The sequence below is a fragment of the Vicia villosa genome, linkage group LG2 (genome assembly GCF_029867415.1).
Source record: "Vicia villosa cultivar HV-30 ecotype Madison, WI linkage group LG2, Vvil1.0, whole genome shotgun sequence".
Taxonomy (NCBI): domain Eukaryota; kingdom Viridiplantae; phylum Streptophyta; class Magnoliopsida; order Fabales; family Fabaceae; genus Vicia; species Vicia villosa.
Window position 1 is genome coordinate 168441699 of NC_081181.1, and position 17710 is coordinate 168459408.

Genomic DNA, 17710 nt, shown 5'->3' on the forward strand with positions numbered 1-17710 from the left:
CCGTCCTACTCTGTTTTCTACGCTGGCGTTTGCAGGTAAGGGTGAAAATAGGCTAGATTAGGTTAGACTTTATAAGATCTGGACCTGACTCATTGACAAATCCATGGCACAGTGTGGCTAAAGCCACACCAAAATTTTCTACATAATTCATTGTGCTATTGGGTGACATTTACATGTGAGAATGAGAGTACAAGAGGAGTACATATATTAATTGATGGTAAATACTTTTTCCATCGTGCAGATTAATTTTTCTTTTTTTACTTTTTCCTTTTCACATGTGGGTATTTATTCAAAATTATTTGTTGCCATTACTAAGACGCATGATAGAGAAGAAGTAGAACACAATGTAGAAATTGAATGGTCACGTGCATTTGAAGCAGTGTTTTAATCCCAATCTTTTGTTTTAATCCAATGGCTATCATACAATTATATATATATATATATATATATATATATATATATATATATATATTTCAAATCTCTATATAAATTTTGTCGAAACAAATAAATACAATATATTTGATATGATTTATAAGCTTTTAAAGTTGGCTTTAGTCTTGCCGATACTAATTGCAAGCGTGAAATGTATTTTTTTTTAATTATGAAATTCGTGAAGAGTCAACTATATGACAAAATGAGTGATTACTAAGTAAATGACCGTTTGATCACTTTTATAGAAAAAAATATTCTTGAAATATTTGACAATGATGTAATTTTATCACATTTTCAAGAAATTAATTGTTAGATGATTTTCATTGTAAATGTATTACATTAAACATTATTATTTTTTATTTTCAGTATAATTTAATTCATAATTATTTTCATATTTAGCCACACCAGTATTTAATGCCTAGATCCGCCCCTGGCCTAACCTACGATAAATTTGAAAGGCCCGAGCCTGGCCTGTGGCTTATAATAGGCTCTCCTTTTGGCCTGACCTGGCCTTTTTATAAGCTTGGCCTGGCCTGAAAGCCTATTTAAAAGCCTATTTTTCCTTATGGTTTTCAATTAATCCATATTGTAACACCCTTCTAAACCCCGCGGCAAATAAACAAATTAAATCAGAGTAACATGCACAAGGGCGTCACAATTAATAAATAAAATAAACCGCATCGGTCATAAGTCAGGCATTCACTAAAGGACATCTTAACATAACTCATAAATAAACTATCTCATGTTTTACACAGCGGAATGAATCATCAACTAGCATTACATCATCAATGCTTTAATTCTCAAATAAAATAAACAAAACAGAGTTAATGTCATGAACTTAAAACAACGTTCCCCAGTGTTACACCTATTAGAGCATGACCCGACGCTAACCGACACATTGACCCATGAGCTAAACCTCACCGAGTCGGAGCCGCTATCCTCAATCTGAAAAATATAATGTAAGGGTGAGTCTCATTCGCAATTAACAAATATTATTGCATTATAAATAACAGTACATCAACAGTTATATTATTCACCCAACTCATCTATATCCAGATCATCCATCAACATACAAACACATACCACCAAAAACAATACAAGAGCATACATATAGTTATGTTATCAAATCCATGCAAATGAATGCAACTGACTCTATGCATGTGGTACCAACATCATCAATGGGAATCACCCACCGACCGATCTATCATCATCCAGATACGGCCCTGCCAGCACAAATTCCACACAATGGGAATTCTGCCATTCGCTAAATCCTCTCATTATCTAGGATTCAGCCATCATCAATGTTTATGAATGCATGCAAACACACACACACACACACACACACACACACACACATATATATATATATATATATATATATATATATATAACATACTTTCATCATCTCCATCCTATGAGTAGCATCATCTATACTCATTTCATCATCATCATTATTAAGCATGTTCATATATATATTAACATCATTCATTACAATCAATTATCAGTAAACCACAAAATCACGTCACAAGGTTTACTCATTCTCAAACAGTACACAAAACAGGCCTACAGATCGAAAGTTATGCATCATAGAACTTTCCAGAAAAATCACAAAACAGAAAGTTCACATACAGAAGCCATACGCGTATCATCAAGCCCATACGCGTCCATACGCGTATCACCATCCCTCATATGCGTACCATACGCATTTCATCAGAGTCAAAATGGCCTAAAAACAACCTCATACGCGTATCAACCCTGCCATACGCGTATCACCATAATCAATTTCCTCTTGAAAAATTCCCATACGCGTATGAGCATCCTCATACGCTCCTCATACGCAAATAGCCAGTACAATGTAATTTGGGACAGGGCAGCAGCGTATCATACGCGTATAGCCCTTGGGGAATGTCCCTCATGAAGGATAGAAAAACACTTAGAAAGGGGGGGGGGGTTGAATAAGTGTAGCTTTAAAAACTTGACCGATAAAAATAAATTGCACAGTTATTTTTATCCTGGTTCGTTGTTAACTAAACTACTCCAGTCCACCCCCGCAGAGATGATTTACCTCAACTGAGGATTTAATCCACTAATCGCACGGATTACAATGGTTCTCCACTTAGTCAGCAACTAAGTCTTCCAGAGTCTTCTGATCACACACTGATCACTCCAGGAACAATTGCTTAGATACCCTCTAAGACTTTCTAGAGTATTCTGATCCACACGATCACTCTAGTTACAACCTGCTTAGATAACCTCTAAGACTTCCTAGAGTATTCTGATCCACACGATCACTCTAGTTCCTTACAACTTAATGTAATCAATTCTAAGAGTATTACAATTGCTTCTTAAAAGCTATAATCACAAACTGTGATATTTCTCTTAACGTTTAAGCTTAATCTCACTAATATATTACAACAGCAATGTAGTGAGCTTTGATGAAGATGAAGATTCTGAGCTTTGAATAGAACAGAGTTTCAGCAAGTTAATATAAGTTGTTTTGTTCCAGAATCGTTAACCTTGCTTCTCATCAGAACTTCATATATATAGGCGTTGGAGAAGATGACCGTTGAGTGCATTTAATGCTTTGCGTGTTCCGTACAACATCGCATTTAATGTTATACGCTTTTGTCAACTACCTCGAGCCTTGTTCACGCTGTGTCTACTGACGTTGCCTTTAATAGCTTCTAACGTTCCTTTTGTCAGTCAGCGTAGCCTGCCACTTGTACTTTCTTCTGATCTGATGTTTGTGAATACAGCGTTTGAATATCATCAGAGTCAAACAGCTTGGTGCAAAGCATCTTCTGATCTTCTGACCTTGAAGTGCTTCTGAGCGTGATACCATAGTGCTTCTGATCTCATGTTCTTCTGATGCTTCCATAGACCCATGTTCTGATTCTGCTTCGACCATCTTCTGATGTCTTGCCAGACCATGTTCTGATGTTGCATGCTGAACCCTTTGAGACAAAGCTTCTGAGCGCTGAATTATGCATACTCTTTATATATTTCCTGAAAAGGAAATTGCATTTGATTAGAGTACCATATCGTCTTAAGCAAAATTCATATTATTGTTATCATCAAAACTAAGATAATTGATCAGAACAAATCTTGTTCTAACAATCTCCCCCTTTTTGATGATGACAAAAACATATATAAATGATATGAATTTGCGATCAGAAAGAGCAGACGGCAAAAGACAAATTACACAGCTATAGCATAAGCATGTGAATATGTCTCCCCCTGAGATTAACAATCTCCCCCTGAGATAAATAATCTCCACCTGAAATAAATACTCGAAGAACTTTAATAAAAGACTTCCCTGATTATTTCGGTAGAGACGATCACATAAGCTTCTGTCTTCAGAGAATTCATAGCTTCTGACTTCTGCTTCCATTGGACAACTTCAGAACTTGAATTTCTTTAGATCCCTAGAACACTCATAGCTTCTGATTCCTGCTTCCATTTAGGACAGCTTCAGAACTTGAATTTCTTTGATCTTCAGAACATTCACAACTTCTGATTCCTGCTTCCATCTAGGACAGCTTCAGAACTTGAATTTCTTTGATCTTCAGAACATTCACAGCTTCTGATTTCTGCTTCCCTCGGATAGCTTCAGAGCTTTGAATTTCTACCAACATCACTTCATGCTAGATTTGTATCAGAACATTGTTGAATGTACCAGAGCATCATCAGAGCATCTCTACATCCTGAAATGTTACAGAACAAAACTAAACGACAAAAGTCAGCATGAACGAGTCAGAACATAAAATGTATATTATAACACATGATATGTATCAGAGCCATATAGGCTAAAATAATGTATCAGAGCAAATAGAATTTTGTCAAAGCAAATAGAAAAATATGGATCAAATTCTATTATCAGTGCTTCTGATTCTGAAGCTTGACAGCACTCAGCTTGCTTCAGTTTCCATAAGCTTATTCTTTTTACAGAATAACGCTTCTTATGGTTTTGCTTCTTGTGTGCTTTGAAGATTCTCTTCACTTCTTTATACCTGCAAAACACTTAAACCATATAGAACTTGCAGTTCTTGTTAGTGAAAGCAACTAATTAAATCAAATCATTTATTACATATTTCTCCCCCTTTTTGTCATATCATCAAAAAACAGAAAAGATTCAGAGACAAACAAAAAGAAACACACGGAGGAAGAGGATGATTTCATTGAAGTTCAAACATCAGGTACATAAGTACATGAAGATAAGTAAGATCAGATGTACAAAAACAGATGCAACGAAAAGAACGAAACAACACAGACTCAATCTAAGATGGCCCTAGCCTTGACAGGATCTTGGCCAGCATCTCTTGAACTCCATTGTTGTACTCATTCTGCTTCTCTATGAAAGCTCTAAACTCATCCTGGTTCTTCTGAAGAACTTCCAGAGTTCTTGCAAGACGGGAAGGTTCATCCGAAGAAGCTTCACCGCTTCTAACCACAGGAATAGCATTGTGGTCTGTAGCTTCCATAGATAGATCATTTGCAGGGATTTCCTCAACAGGAACTGATTCAGCAACATGATCTTCTACATCTGATTCTTGCATAGAAGCATCTCCATATTCTGCAGCAGGAATTTCCGAGTCTCCATTCTCAAGTGCCTGAAGAATGGCAGCTAGATTCCTGGGAGCAGAAGGACCTTCAACTTCTGGTGGGTCAACAACTTCTGGAATGACCAAGCTTGGGTCTTTCTCAGAAGGGTTTTCCCTCAGATAGTTAAAGAGAGTCTTGAAGTCTCCGAGCAGAACAGGATAATCAGGAATAAAGATAACAATATCCCTGCATGGATTTGCTTCCATTTCAGCAGCCAGTCTTAATTGTTCCATCTCATCCAAGAAGGGCTTCTCTTCCAACATATGTCTTCCTTTGAGACTAGCAAACCAGAAGTCTTCAAAATTCCTCAGAATTCCACGAGGTCGTGGGGCAGCAGCTACACAGGCTTCTTGAAGTTTTAAAAACAGAGCATCTGATTCTATGCGAAAGATCCTCCAGAAGTTCCGCATAGCAACATCATTCAATCCAGAACTTTCAGCAATTCTGAGAGTATCAAAGATACTTCTGAGATTCCTCTTTATTTTTTCAAAAACTACACCAATAGGGTATACATGGCGGAATTTTATTTGGGTTTTTGAAAAGGCAGGGTTGGAAGTGAAGTACGGATGAGGTTCTCTATCCATCCTATAAGAAGATTCTGCTTCAGTATCAGAATCTAACACTACCACTTCAGCTTCAGGACGAGGCTTGGGAGTGTAGTTGCAATCACGGAGCAGCTGCTCATGTGATGCAGAGGTTGGAAGAGGAGAATCACAAAGGTTGTTTTGAGAGGTGGAGGGAGTATGTTCAAAGGTGGCATTGGGAGAAGGTTGAGATGGAAAGAGAGTTTGAAGGGGTGGTATATCCAGAACAGGATTGATGGTAGGTGGAGAGGAAGGAATGGTTATAGGAGAAGATGGAGGTGTAAGAACATGGACAAAAACAGGTGATTCTGATGTGGCTTTTTCTGGTTCAGGTGTAGGGACAACCTCTATTGGTGCAACTTCTGAACGAACAGCAGGAGCATAATCAGGTTCAGAAATGCATATACCTTTGGAACCTCTCAGAAAAGCTTTGGCCACATCCTCAGTCTTCTTTTGCTTCTTACTCTTCGGCTCTTCAATAATCTTTGCTTTGCCGCTAGAGATTTCTTTCCTTCTGACATATGCCAGAACTTCTGATTGATTCTCAACCTCTTGAGAGACATTTTCTTCATCAGATTCTTGAAGAATCATCTTCCTTTTTCTGGTTTTCTTCTTCTCAACAACTTCAACAATCTCAGCATTGTTATTTGACTTCTTCTTCTTTTTCTCAGCTTCCTTCTTTTTCTTCACAAAATCATCAGAAACAGCCTTAACAACTTTTGCAATGACTTCTTCTGGGACCACTTCTTTCTCGGTGGTAGCAGCAGGATGATCAAACTTTCTTTTGGTCCTTTCTTCCTTCTTGCGATTCACTATAATTGGAGCACCTTTCTCTTGATCTTTAAGACTTTTGTCCTCTTTTTGAGACTTCAGATACCTAGTTCTGACTTCTGGTACCTCACTATTGAAGAAGGTTTTAAATTCAGCTAGAACTGGTTCTCTTCTGATTCTTGTTCCAGCAAGAGGGTGAGGAGTTTTAATGATAGCCTTAATCACTTTCATCTTCTTTAAAGTGAAGGCATTCAGACAGGCCCCAGTTGTGACAGCAAGGTCTTTGATAATACCTTCAGATTCCAGGTTCTCAACAATCTTGGAATGAACCAGAAGATTTGAAATAATCCTTCCAAAAGGAATGATTGTTCCACCTTTTTCTCTGAAAGCGTTTCTGGAATCCTTTACTGCTTTCCACAAATGGTTGAAGATGATGTAGATCGCATCAACCTTCTTTTTAGTGGCAATGCAATAAAGAATATACCTTTGCTCATTATTGATGAAGTCCGAGGCATGTGTTCCTTTCCTATGGTAGAAACACCCAAGAAGGATCTTTGTCCAGATTTTGTAGACATCTCTCAAATCCTTGACGCTTTTTGTTTCCTTGACATTTGGATAGAGAGTGGATAGAACATCTTCCCAATCTGCCCTTTTATCAATCTCAAAAGCCCCTTCAGGGTTTTTCAGATCAAACATCACTCTTAGGATGTTTTCAGTTATAACAACAAACTTTCCATGGACGAAAGAAAGTATTGATTTTGGAGCAACCACAGCATGTGCCCAGAACTCCTTCACAAGATCAGGATAAATTGGACCAACCAATCTATTAAGGTACTTGGACCATCCTTGCTAAAGGATTCTTGCATCACACTTAAAGCCATTCGCTTTAAGATTGTTTAAGTCCACAGCAGTTTCACATAAAACCTCCAAGTCCTTCGTGGGTATCAAGCAAGTTTTCAAAGGAGCATATTCATGATTTCGTAGAAGGATTTGTGAAGAAGTAAGTTTTTCTTTTGAGGAAGATGAACAAGAGGAAGAGTTCATGATGATTATGCCGTAAAATCAGAACAAGGACTAGGGTTTAAAAAAAAATGCAGCGAAAAGAGGATGTAGAACAAAATAGAGAGAAGGAGAAAAGAATGAAGTTGAAGCGGCTATTTAAAAGATTTGAAAATAATTAAATCATTTTGCATTAAATGAGAGATGACATTAGGAGAGATAGCATGGTAAATGAAATGATTTAATACAGTTACCTAGGTCGGCGTCTTTTCAACTGCACGCTTCGTACTGACCGTAGAGACACGTGTTCATCATCAGATAATGGATGACAGGTGTGAAATATTCAATAGGCTTTACGCCTTCTGATTCCGATCACTGCTTCTGAATTGATCAAGTTTCTCTTCTGGAAACGCTCCTTCTGAAGTGTGCTGATGTAAATCTGAATGATCTTCTGATCCATTACTTCTGATATACACAGCTTCTGAAGATTCACTTCTTTGTTCTGCAGCTTCTGATAAGACAAAACTGTATCTGCAGAAATTCTTAAGCTGCTTTGTTTCATCAGAAACAAGTTTATCATCAAACCAGATATTTATTGATTCATCCACAATCAATGTTTCAATATTGTATATTCTGTAGCATTTAGAGCATTCAGAATAATCAAGAACGAAACACCATTGCTTTAGAAACAAACAAAACAGATGGTTCCAAGACTAATAAACTTTCTTTTCTGATCTCCTACAAACATAGTTTCTTCAACAGATTTAAGTACCAGAACTTGGAAGACAGTCCTTCTTCCCTTCAAGTGTTGAGACCAACTTGAGTCCAGGTGACATGACATGTTGACTTTTATCTTCTTTGTCGCCAAGAGAATCTGCAAAAGAAATAGTCTTTTTCTTTGGTACCCACATCTTCTTGGGTCCTTTCTTGTTAGATTTTCTCAAGTTCTGATTGAACTTGGGTTTAACATTGTAAGCAATAGGAGGAACAGCATGATAATTCTTAATGTGAGTTTCATGATATTTCCTAGGTTGTGTCACATGCTTTTTGGTGTGTGTAATGTGAAAGCTTTGTGCATGTGATGTGTGCCTAATATCATGTGAGTGGCCATACTTGAACTGATCATACAATGGCTTGTATGTGATTTTCATCTTATCAACAGGTTCAAGTTTGTATGGGGTTTCACCCTCATAACCAATGCCGACTCTTTTCTTTCCAGACACAGCATATATCATAAAAGCTAGCTGACTTCTGCCAATACTTCTAGATAAGAACTTCCTGAAACTTAAATCATATTCTTTCAGAATATGGTTTAGACTAGGAGTGGATTTTTCTGAATCAGAAGGAGATCCAACATTATTGGATAATTTTAAAAGTTTTTCTTTTAATTTAGAATTTTCCAACTCAAGCTTCTTAGTTTCGAATTCAAATAGCTTTTTCAGCTTTTTGTATTTGAGACTAATCTGAGACTTGTATTCCAGAAGTTCTGTTAGACTGGAAACTAACTTATCTCTAGTAAGTTCAGAAAATACCTCTTCAGAATCTGATTCTGATGTAGATTCTGATCCATCATCTTCTGTCGCCATCAGCGCACAGTTAGTCTGCTCATCTTCAGAGTCTGAATCATCTTCTGACTCATCCCAGGTTGCCATAAGACCTTTCTTCTTATGAAACTTCTTCTTGGGATTCTCTTTCAGAAGTTTTGGACACTCATTCTTGTAATGTCCAGGCTCATTGCACTCATAGCAGACAGCTTTCTTCTTGTCAAATCTTCTGTCATCAGAAGATTCTCCACGTTCAAATTTCTTTGAACTTCTGACGCCTCTGAACTTCCTTTGCTTGTTCTTCCAGAGTTGATTTAGCCTTCTGGAGATCAAGGACAGTTCATCTTCTTCTTCAGATTCTGATTCTTCAGAATCTTCTTCTCTAGCCTGAAAAGCGTTAGTGCATTTCTTGATATTGGATTTTAATGCAATATACTTACCTTTCTTTTGAGGCTCGTTTGCATCCAGTTCAATTTCATGACTCCTCAGGGCACTTATCAGCTCTTCCAAAGAGACTTCATTTAGATTCTTCGCAATCTTAAATGGAGTCACCATTGGGCCCCATCTTCTGGGCAAACTTCTGATGATCTTCTTTACATGATCAGCCTTGGTGTAGCCTTTGTCGAGAACTCTCAATCCAGCAGTCAAAGTTTGAAATCTTGAAAACATCTTTTCAATGTCTTCATCATCCTCCATCTTGAAGGCTTCATACTTCTGGATTAGTGCAAGAGCTTTGGTCTCCTTGACTTGAGCATTTCCTTCATGAGTCATCTTCAAGGACTCATATATGTCATGGGCCGTTTCCCTGTTAGATATCTTCTCATACTCAGCATGAGAGATAGCATTCAGCAAAACAGTCCTGCATTTGTGATGATTCTTGAAATCTTTCTTTTGATCATCATTCATTTCGCTTCTTGTGAGCCTTACACCAGTAGCTTTAACCGGATGTTTGTAACCATCCAACAGAAGATCCCATAGATCAACATCTAGACCAAGAAAGTAACTTTCCAGTTTATCTTTCCAGTATTCAAAGTTTTCACCATCAAATACTGGTGGTCTAGTATAACCATTGTTACCATTGTATTTCTCAGCAGAGCCAGATGTAGATGGAGTTGGATTTGCTTGAGATTCACCAGCCATCTTTTACTGAAGCGTTTTTCTCTTCCTGAATCTTTTCTAAACACGGTTAAGTGTTTGCACCTTAGAACCGGCGCTCTGATGCCAATTGAAGGATAGAAAAACACTTAGAAAGGGGGGGGGGGTTTGAATAAGTGTAGCTTTAAAAACTTGACCGATAAAAATAAATTGCACAGTTATTTTTATCCTGGTTCGTTGTTAACTAAACTACTCCAGTCCACCCCCGCAGAGATGATTTACCTCAACTGAGGATTTAATCCACTAATCGCACGGATTACAATGGTTCTCCACTTAGTCAGCAACTAAGTCTTCCAGAGTCTTCTGATCACACACTGATCACTCCAGGAACAACTGCTTAGATACCCTATAAGACTTTCTAGAGTATTCTGATCCACACGATCACTCTAGTTACAACCTGCTTAGATAACCTCTAAGACTTCCTAGAGTATTCTGATCCACACGATCACTCTAGTTCCTTACAACTTAATGTAATCAATTCTAAGAGTATTACAATTGCTTCTTAAAAGCTATAATCACAAACTGTGATATTTCTCTTAACGTTTAAGCTTAATCTCACTAATATATTACAACAGCAATGTAGTGAGCTTTGATGAAGATGAAGATTCTGAGCTTTGAATAGAACATAGTTTCAGCAAGTTAATATAAGTTGTTTTGTTCCAGAATCGTTAACCTTGCTTCTCATCAGAACTTCATATATATAGGCGTTGGAGAAGATGACCGTTGAGTGCATTTAATGCTTTGCGTGTTCCGTACAACATCGCATTTAATGTTATACGCTTTTGTCAACTACCTCGAGCCTTGTTCACGCTGTGTCTACTGACGTTGCCTTTAATAGCTTCTAACGTTCCTTTTGTCAGTCAGCGTAGCCTGCCACTTGTACTTTCTTCTGATCTGATGTTTGTGAATACAGCGTTTGAATATCATCAGAGTCAAACAACTTGGTGCAAAGCATCTTCTGATCTTCTGACCTTGAAGTGCTTCTGAGCGTGATACCATAGTTCTTCTGATCTCATGTTCTTCTGATGCTTCCATAGACCCATGTTCTGATTCTGCTTCGACCATCTTCTGATGTCTTGCCAGACCATGTTCTGATGTTGCATGCTGAACCCTTTGAGACAAAGCTTCTGAGCGCTGAATTATGCATACTCTTTATATATTTCCTGAAAAGGAAATTGCATTTGATTAGAGTACCATATCGTCTTAAGCAAAATTCATATTATTGTTATCATCAAAACTAAGATAATTGATCAGAACAAATCTTGTTCTAACACCTCATACGCGTATGACTCTATCCCATACGCGTATGACACTGTTCCATACGCGAAAAACCAGAAAATGCCCAGAATTCTGCAATTTACGTAACAGTCCAATCCTCACTCGTTTCTACTCATACCAGTTCACGATTTTGAGTCTAAAATAGTCCAATTCTACGTTTTCATTCACAGGATTCATTCAATACAGATTAATCTATCATCACATATCAATCTACACATCAAAATCACAAAATCTAAACCAATTCTTAGAACCCAAAACCTAACTCTGACGTACAAACCGAATTGACTCAACAACACAACTATTCATACACTATTCATCTATAATCACAATAAGAGATGATAATTAGAAGAGTCCCCCCTTACCTTAGCCAAATTCTTGATCTTTGGCCTCTTCCTCTTTGTTCCTCTTTCACGTTCTTCGTGTTCCAACTCCTCTATTTTCACGTTCTATTCTTCCTTCCCAATTCTAATTATTTTATGAGAATAATAATAAAATTAGTAAAGGGCCTTCCTATATCACACCCCCTCTTTTACTATTTCTCACATGGCCCAAATGCCATAAACCATTATTTTCACAAAATCCTTAATAATTCTAATTATTAATTCAATATTCCAAATTAAATTAATATTAAAATTATACGGGTGTTACACATATTATTTAAAAAACCTTCTAAGTCGTCCTATATATGCATATATAGGCCGGCCTATTTAGCCTTTGTTATAATATATATGCATATATAGGCTTGTCTATTTAGCCTTTTTTTAATATACATGCAAATATAGGCCGATCTATTTAGCATATTTTTAATATACATGAAAATATAGGCCGACCTATAAGGCTTCATAGGCTTTTTTAATATCCTAAATCTGACCTATTTTATTAAATAGGCTTTTAAAAAAGCCTAAGCCTAGCCTTTTTGTTAAATAAGTCTGGCCTGGTCTGACCTTATATAGGCTAGGCCATAATTCCCTGTAGGCCGGCCTGGCCTATTCCCACCCCTATTTGCAGGCACATGCATTTATATAATTTTTTGTGTTTTTAGACTTAAAATGTGCAGTGTCTGCGGAATTTCCTGTCCCGTCCTTACTTTTTTACGAGACGGGGTTAGATTTTAGATCCGCATCCTTAACTATCTCTACCCCCAACTCATTTTTTTCGGATTTTTACGGGTCGAACTTGCTCCCTAGCTTAAAATTTCTTCTTTCCTAAAATATTTTAAATATCTCTTAAAAAAATCTAGTTTAAATATTGGGTTGGGTTTATAGTAATAATCTAGCTTTCGGAAATGCAATGGTACCAAAAAAATCAACAAAACCCACATCCAATGGTTGAACACATATCACTAGATAGATATACCCAATGAACCAAAACAACAACCAATAAACACGGTTTTGTTCATCTTCCTCTTCCAGCACTTACAACCCATGATTCAAGTTCTTGAATTTTACATAATATTCAGCAATCCCAATTTTCATAGTTAGTTATTTCTCTGAAATTCTTTATCCCTTAATTTTCAAGCTTCAGTTTTTCTTGGAATTCTGTGAGGTAATTCAGTTTATAGAACATTGGAAGATTTTATGGATATATAGGGTTGATTTTGGGATGGGAATGGCTTGTTTTTCTTTACCTTGTTGTACTGGGTCATTTCTGACCCCAAATAGGTTACAAATTAGATATTGTAGGGTTTATAGAGATTTATACACTAGTTCATTTGTCTTACCTTCAATGAAGTTTAATCAATGTTGTAATTTTCAACATGAGTTTGTATTGAACAAGAAATTTGAGCGTTATTGTCGGTGCAAGTCTCAACAGAATGATGTTCATAATGAAATTGAGCCACTTGTTAGTAGAAATAGGGGTGATAGGAAGAGTGGTTATGGTAAAGAGGAGAGTAAGAGGTTGAAGAAGAGATTTTCGTTGAGGTTGCGGCCGAGGTTACGGTTGTTGGTTATGAGAATGAAAAGGGCTTCTGTTGAATCTGTTTTGAGTGAGGTTGGAATGTTTGTTAGGAATAATATTAGAACGGTGGCGTTTTCTACCTCGTTTTCGATTGTTTTCACACTTTGTTTCTTGTTTTTGAAGTTTACTTCGATTCCCCCAGCGAAAATTGTTCCGTATTCGGACTTGATTGCAAGTCTTCAGGATGGAATAGTTGCAAAAGTTTTAGTTGAAGAAGGGTCTCGACGTATATATTATAATACGGTGTCTGATGTTGAGGTTGTTGAAGATGATAAGGCTTCTGGTGAAGAATCACAACGAGTAGTAGATGTTGCAATGGAGAAGGATAAAAATGAGGTTATGAGTGAGGATGCTTCAAGATCTAGCAGGATTCCAGTGTTGGGTAAAATGAAGAAATTTTCGAAGAGACGAGCTTCCATTCCCGAGTGGCAGTATTCCACGAGAAAAATAGATCACGATGAAAAATTTCTTATGAGTTTGATGAGAGAAAAGGGGGTTACATTTAGCTCTGCGCCTCAATCTGTGTTAAAGTCAATGAGGAGTACTCTGATAACTGTGATTACACTGTGGATACCATTAATCCCGTTGATGTGGATTCTGTATCGTCAACTTTCTGCCGCTAATAGTCCAGCAAAGAAGCGGAAACCTAATAGTCAGACAGTTGGATTTGAAGATGTCCAAGGTGTTGATTCTGCAAAAGTAGAACTCATGGAGGTAATTTTCTCGTACTATGATAAATATTTATGTAACAAATACAAATGATGTTTTCTGTTTTGCTAATGATATTTATCTTATTAGGAATGTTTCGAAATAGATCAGTTGGAAGTTGAGAATGAGATTATCATCAGTTGTAGATTTTAGCTTATCACATGGTACCAAAACATAAACTTAAGATTTTTGAGATGTGACAGTGGTATACTTACATAATAGACTATATTATTGTTTCCTTATAATCAAATTCAGAACTCTTAATCTTAGAACAGTAATTTTCTTTTTGGGTCCGTAGACGAAGTGGTAATAAGTAATAACCACTAGAAATTCACACACACAACACATCTGTGAATACCAGGGTTCAAACCCTGGTGATGACATCCAACCTAGCAATATTGGCCAGTTGAGCTAGGATTTGCGGACATTTCAGAATAATAATTATGTTGAAGTCCATTTGACTATCTATCTAGGTTAGGAATTTTTTTAATAATCAGAAACAATATTCATTGTTTTTCTGTCAAAATAAAATGATAAGTATATCATCTGTTCCTGGGGCTCAGCTATAACATATCTTTCAATCACAAAATGTCAGGATTAGCTCATACCCTTGCTTTTGTGACACAAAAGGTACATTTAGACAATTAACACATTATACAAGGGGTAGTGTTTACACTACACAACTTATGTTGTGTACCAATGCTTGGAACTGCCTCCACCGCACTGTATCGGCACTGCCACCGCCACCACAAACACTATTAGGGTGTATTGGTCTACGTGTCACCACTTTGTGTTTTGTGTCATCTCTGCAATACCATACTTCAACACTCTTCTGTTATTTTGGATAACCTCTCCCCTGTTTTTATGAAATTCAATCCAATTGTCATACTTCGGCCACTCGACTTCCCCGGCAACACAGTTAAGTGGCCCTCCTCGAGGCTGACCGCTTGGAATGTTTGGCCCATTTGCCTTGTCACCACAACTTTAAGTTGTGTACCGTAAACACCACCTATATAGGGGTGTTCACTGATCAATGTAATCTAATAAAAGTGGAAAATCAATTGTAAAATAGGCAACTGAACAAACAGAAATCAAACACCAATTTTATTTTTTTTATTACTGTTTAGATTTTGGATATGATTTCCAAAAACTATTTAATCTAATTGAATTTGTCTTTTGGTGTATGTCGTATCATTGATACTTGCATACTTACCTTATGTATTTATAAATATAAATGAAAATATATTTGAATGAACGGTGTTATCAATTATCTGCTATGGTGGTTTTTGGGCTTGTTGCAATGCTAAATATTGGCCAATATTACGGGTTTTTCCGCCATAATCTGCTATAATAGCGACGTAAAGCGGCCGGTATGGCGGGATTTTGGCTCTCCGCCATAGACTGCCATCAACAACTTTATTGAAGATAAAGTGTTTAGTAGACAATTAAACATTCGGGTAAGAGTATATTTACGTGATAAAGATAACTCAACACTAGTGGATGAGATATTTGATACAGATGAATAGAAATAGAAACAATGTTGTTAACACATATGGATGAAGCAAGTTGGAATATTACATCACATTCTGTCAATCAATCATCCCACAGTCATAAACTATGATGAACAAATTGTAAATTTAGAAAATGAATTTCCTTTTGAACTAATGAGTTTAAAAAATTGACCTCATGCCTTTATCTATGCCTTTATCTTTTGATCATTTCTAAGTTTAGCAAACCTTTTTTGCCAATGGTTAACCAACTTATTATTCCCCTTACTCCTTAGATTGACACTGTCCTTTAATTGTAGGTAGTTTCATGTCTGCAAGGCGATATAAATTACCAAAAGGTAGGTGCAAAGCTACCTAGAGGAGTGTTGCTTGTCGGTCCTCCAGGAACTGGGAAGACATTACTTGCACGTGCAGTAGCAGGGGAAGCAGGTGTACCCTTTTTCACAGTATCTGCCAGTGAGTTTGTAGAAATGTTTGTTGGAAGAGGAGCTGCTAGAATCAGAGACCTTTTTAGTACAGCAAGGAAATTTGCACCATCAATCATATTCATCGATGAACTTGATGCAGTTGGAGGCAAGCGTGGAAGAAGCTTCAATGATGAACGTGACCAAACACTAAACCAGGCAAGTTTAGGCATCATTTTGTATTTCGTATGTTTGGATAAACGACTTACAGCATAAGCGCTTATCATATATAATTTTGTTTTGCTCTAAGCTGAGAAATAATTTTTTTCGTCTATGTAGTTGCTGACAGAAATGGATGGATTTGAATCAGAGATGAGAGTGGTTGTCATTGCAGCAACTAATCGACCGGAAGCCTTGGATCCAGCCCTATGTCGCCCCGGTCGTTTCTCAAGGAAAGTATTTGTAGGAGAACCCGATGAAGAAGGAAGGAGAAAGATATTAGCTGTGCATCTAAAAGGAGTTCCTTTAGAGGAGGATGTTAACATCATATGCCAGTTGATTGCTACTTTTACTGCTGGTCTTGTAGGTGCTGATCTTGCAAACATTGTCAATGAATCTGCTTTACTTGCTGCTCGAAGAGGTATACGAACAACTTATCACTTTTATTGTGATTACAGTATTTTTGCATTCACAGTTAAAACTATTTGGGGGACTTTTTCGAAGAAACTTATGATATGTCTATTAGCTGTTTTCAACTTATTCTCATAAGCTCTTTAAAATAGTTTATGAAAACAACTTATAGCTTATTACTCTTTTTGTTATAAAAACATCCTGTACATAAGCAGTTACATGAAAAGTGCTATGCTATCAGCACTTAATTAAGCTATTTATATGACATGATAAACATAAATAAGCTCTTAAGTGATTCTTAGTTGCATAGCAAAATGTCATATGTATTAACATTTGTGCTGTGCAGGTAGTGAAACTGTGGCAAGGGAAGATATAATGGAAGCAATTGAAAGAGCAAAGTTTGGAATCAATGATAAGCAACTAAGGTCTAGTAAATTAAGCAAGGAGCTAGGTAAGTTATTTCCTTGGATGCCATCGTTGATGGGAAGAAGTGATAGGAAACAAGATGACATACAAGGTCCACTAGGTTATCAATCATTGAATTTATGAATGGCTTTGTGACTCTCAAATTTACCTGTACAATTTTTTTCCCTTTCATTGTTCACATTTTTTTCAGTGTATGCAAAAAGTTTTGTTCACAACTTATTTAATGTTCTCAAGAAAACACTTTTCATAGAAAATGAGAAGTTATTGTATTTATTTACTGGTTAAAGATTAAATTCGTCCCTAATTATAAGATCCTCTTGATTTTTTCATTGTTCTTTTTTATAAGATGTCGTCAACTTTCAAAGTGCATTAATTATTTTTCCCAAACATATCTTTAAATATATTGCATCTTTTTTCTTCAATATGTAATAAATATTCTTGTATAAAGATTAATTATTCTCTTTTCTAACGATAAATTTAAAACTCAATCCAAATTTTCTTACTTCGTGTAATTTATTTTAGGGAGTCTTATATTTAGGGACGAAGGTAATATGTTTTTTTTGTACTTATATCATGAAATTCGTTAATATTTTCATTAATACTATTTAACCATTGTTAGTTTTTTTTAATACTATGTAACCATTTGTTTAAGGGGATTGTTCTTTCCATCTGTCATACCCCAAAATTTGCCCTCCTCTTTTCATCTCCAA

General features: G+C 36.5%; 1 protein-coding gene across 1 annotated transcript; it reads left to right on the forward strand.

Annotated features, from left to right (window-relative positions):
• The first annotated feature begins 12652 nt into the window (after positions 1-12652).
• LOC131652888 (probable inactive ATP-dependent zinc metalloprotease FTSHI 3, chloroplastic) lies at positions 12653-17312 on the forward strand. The gene is made up of 4 exons (XM_058922875.1): positions 12653-14038; positions 15840-16163; positions 16284-16584; positions 16921-17312. The coding sequence occupies exons 1-4, from the start codon at positions 12968-12970 to the stop codon at positions 17121-17123; spliced, it is 1899 nt and encodes a 632-aa protein (XP_058778858.1). The 5' UTR covers positions 12653-12967; the 3' UTR covers positions 17124-17312.
• Positions 17313-17710: the final 398 nt, after the last annotated feature.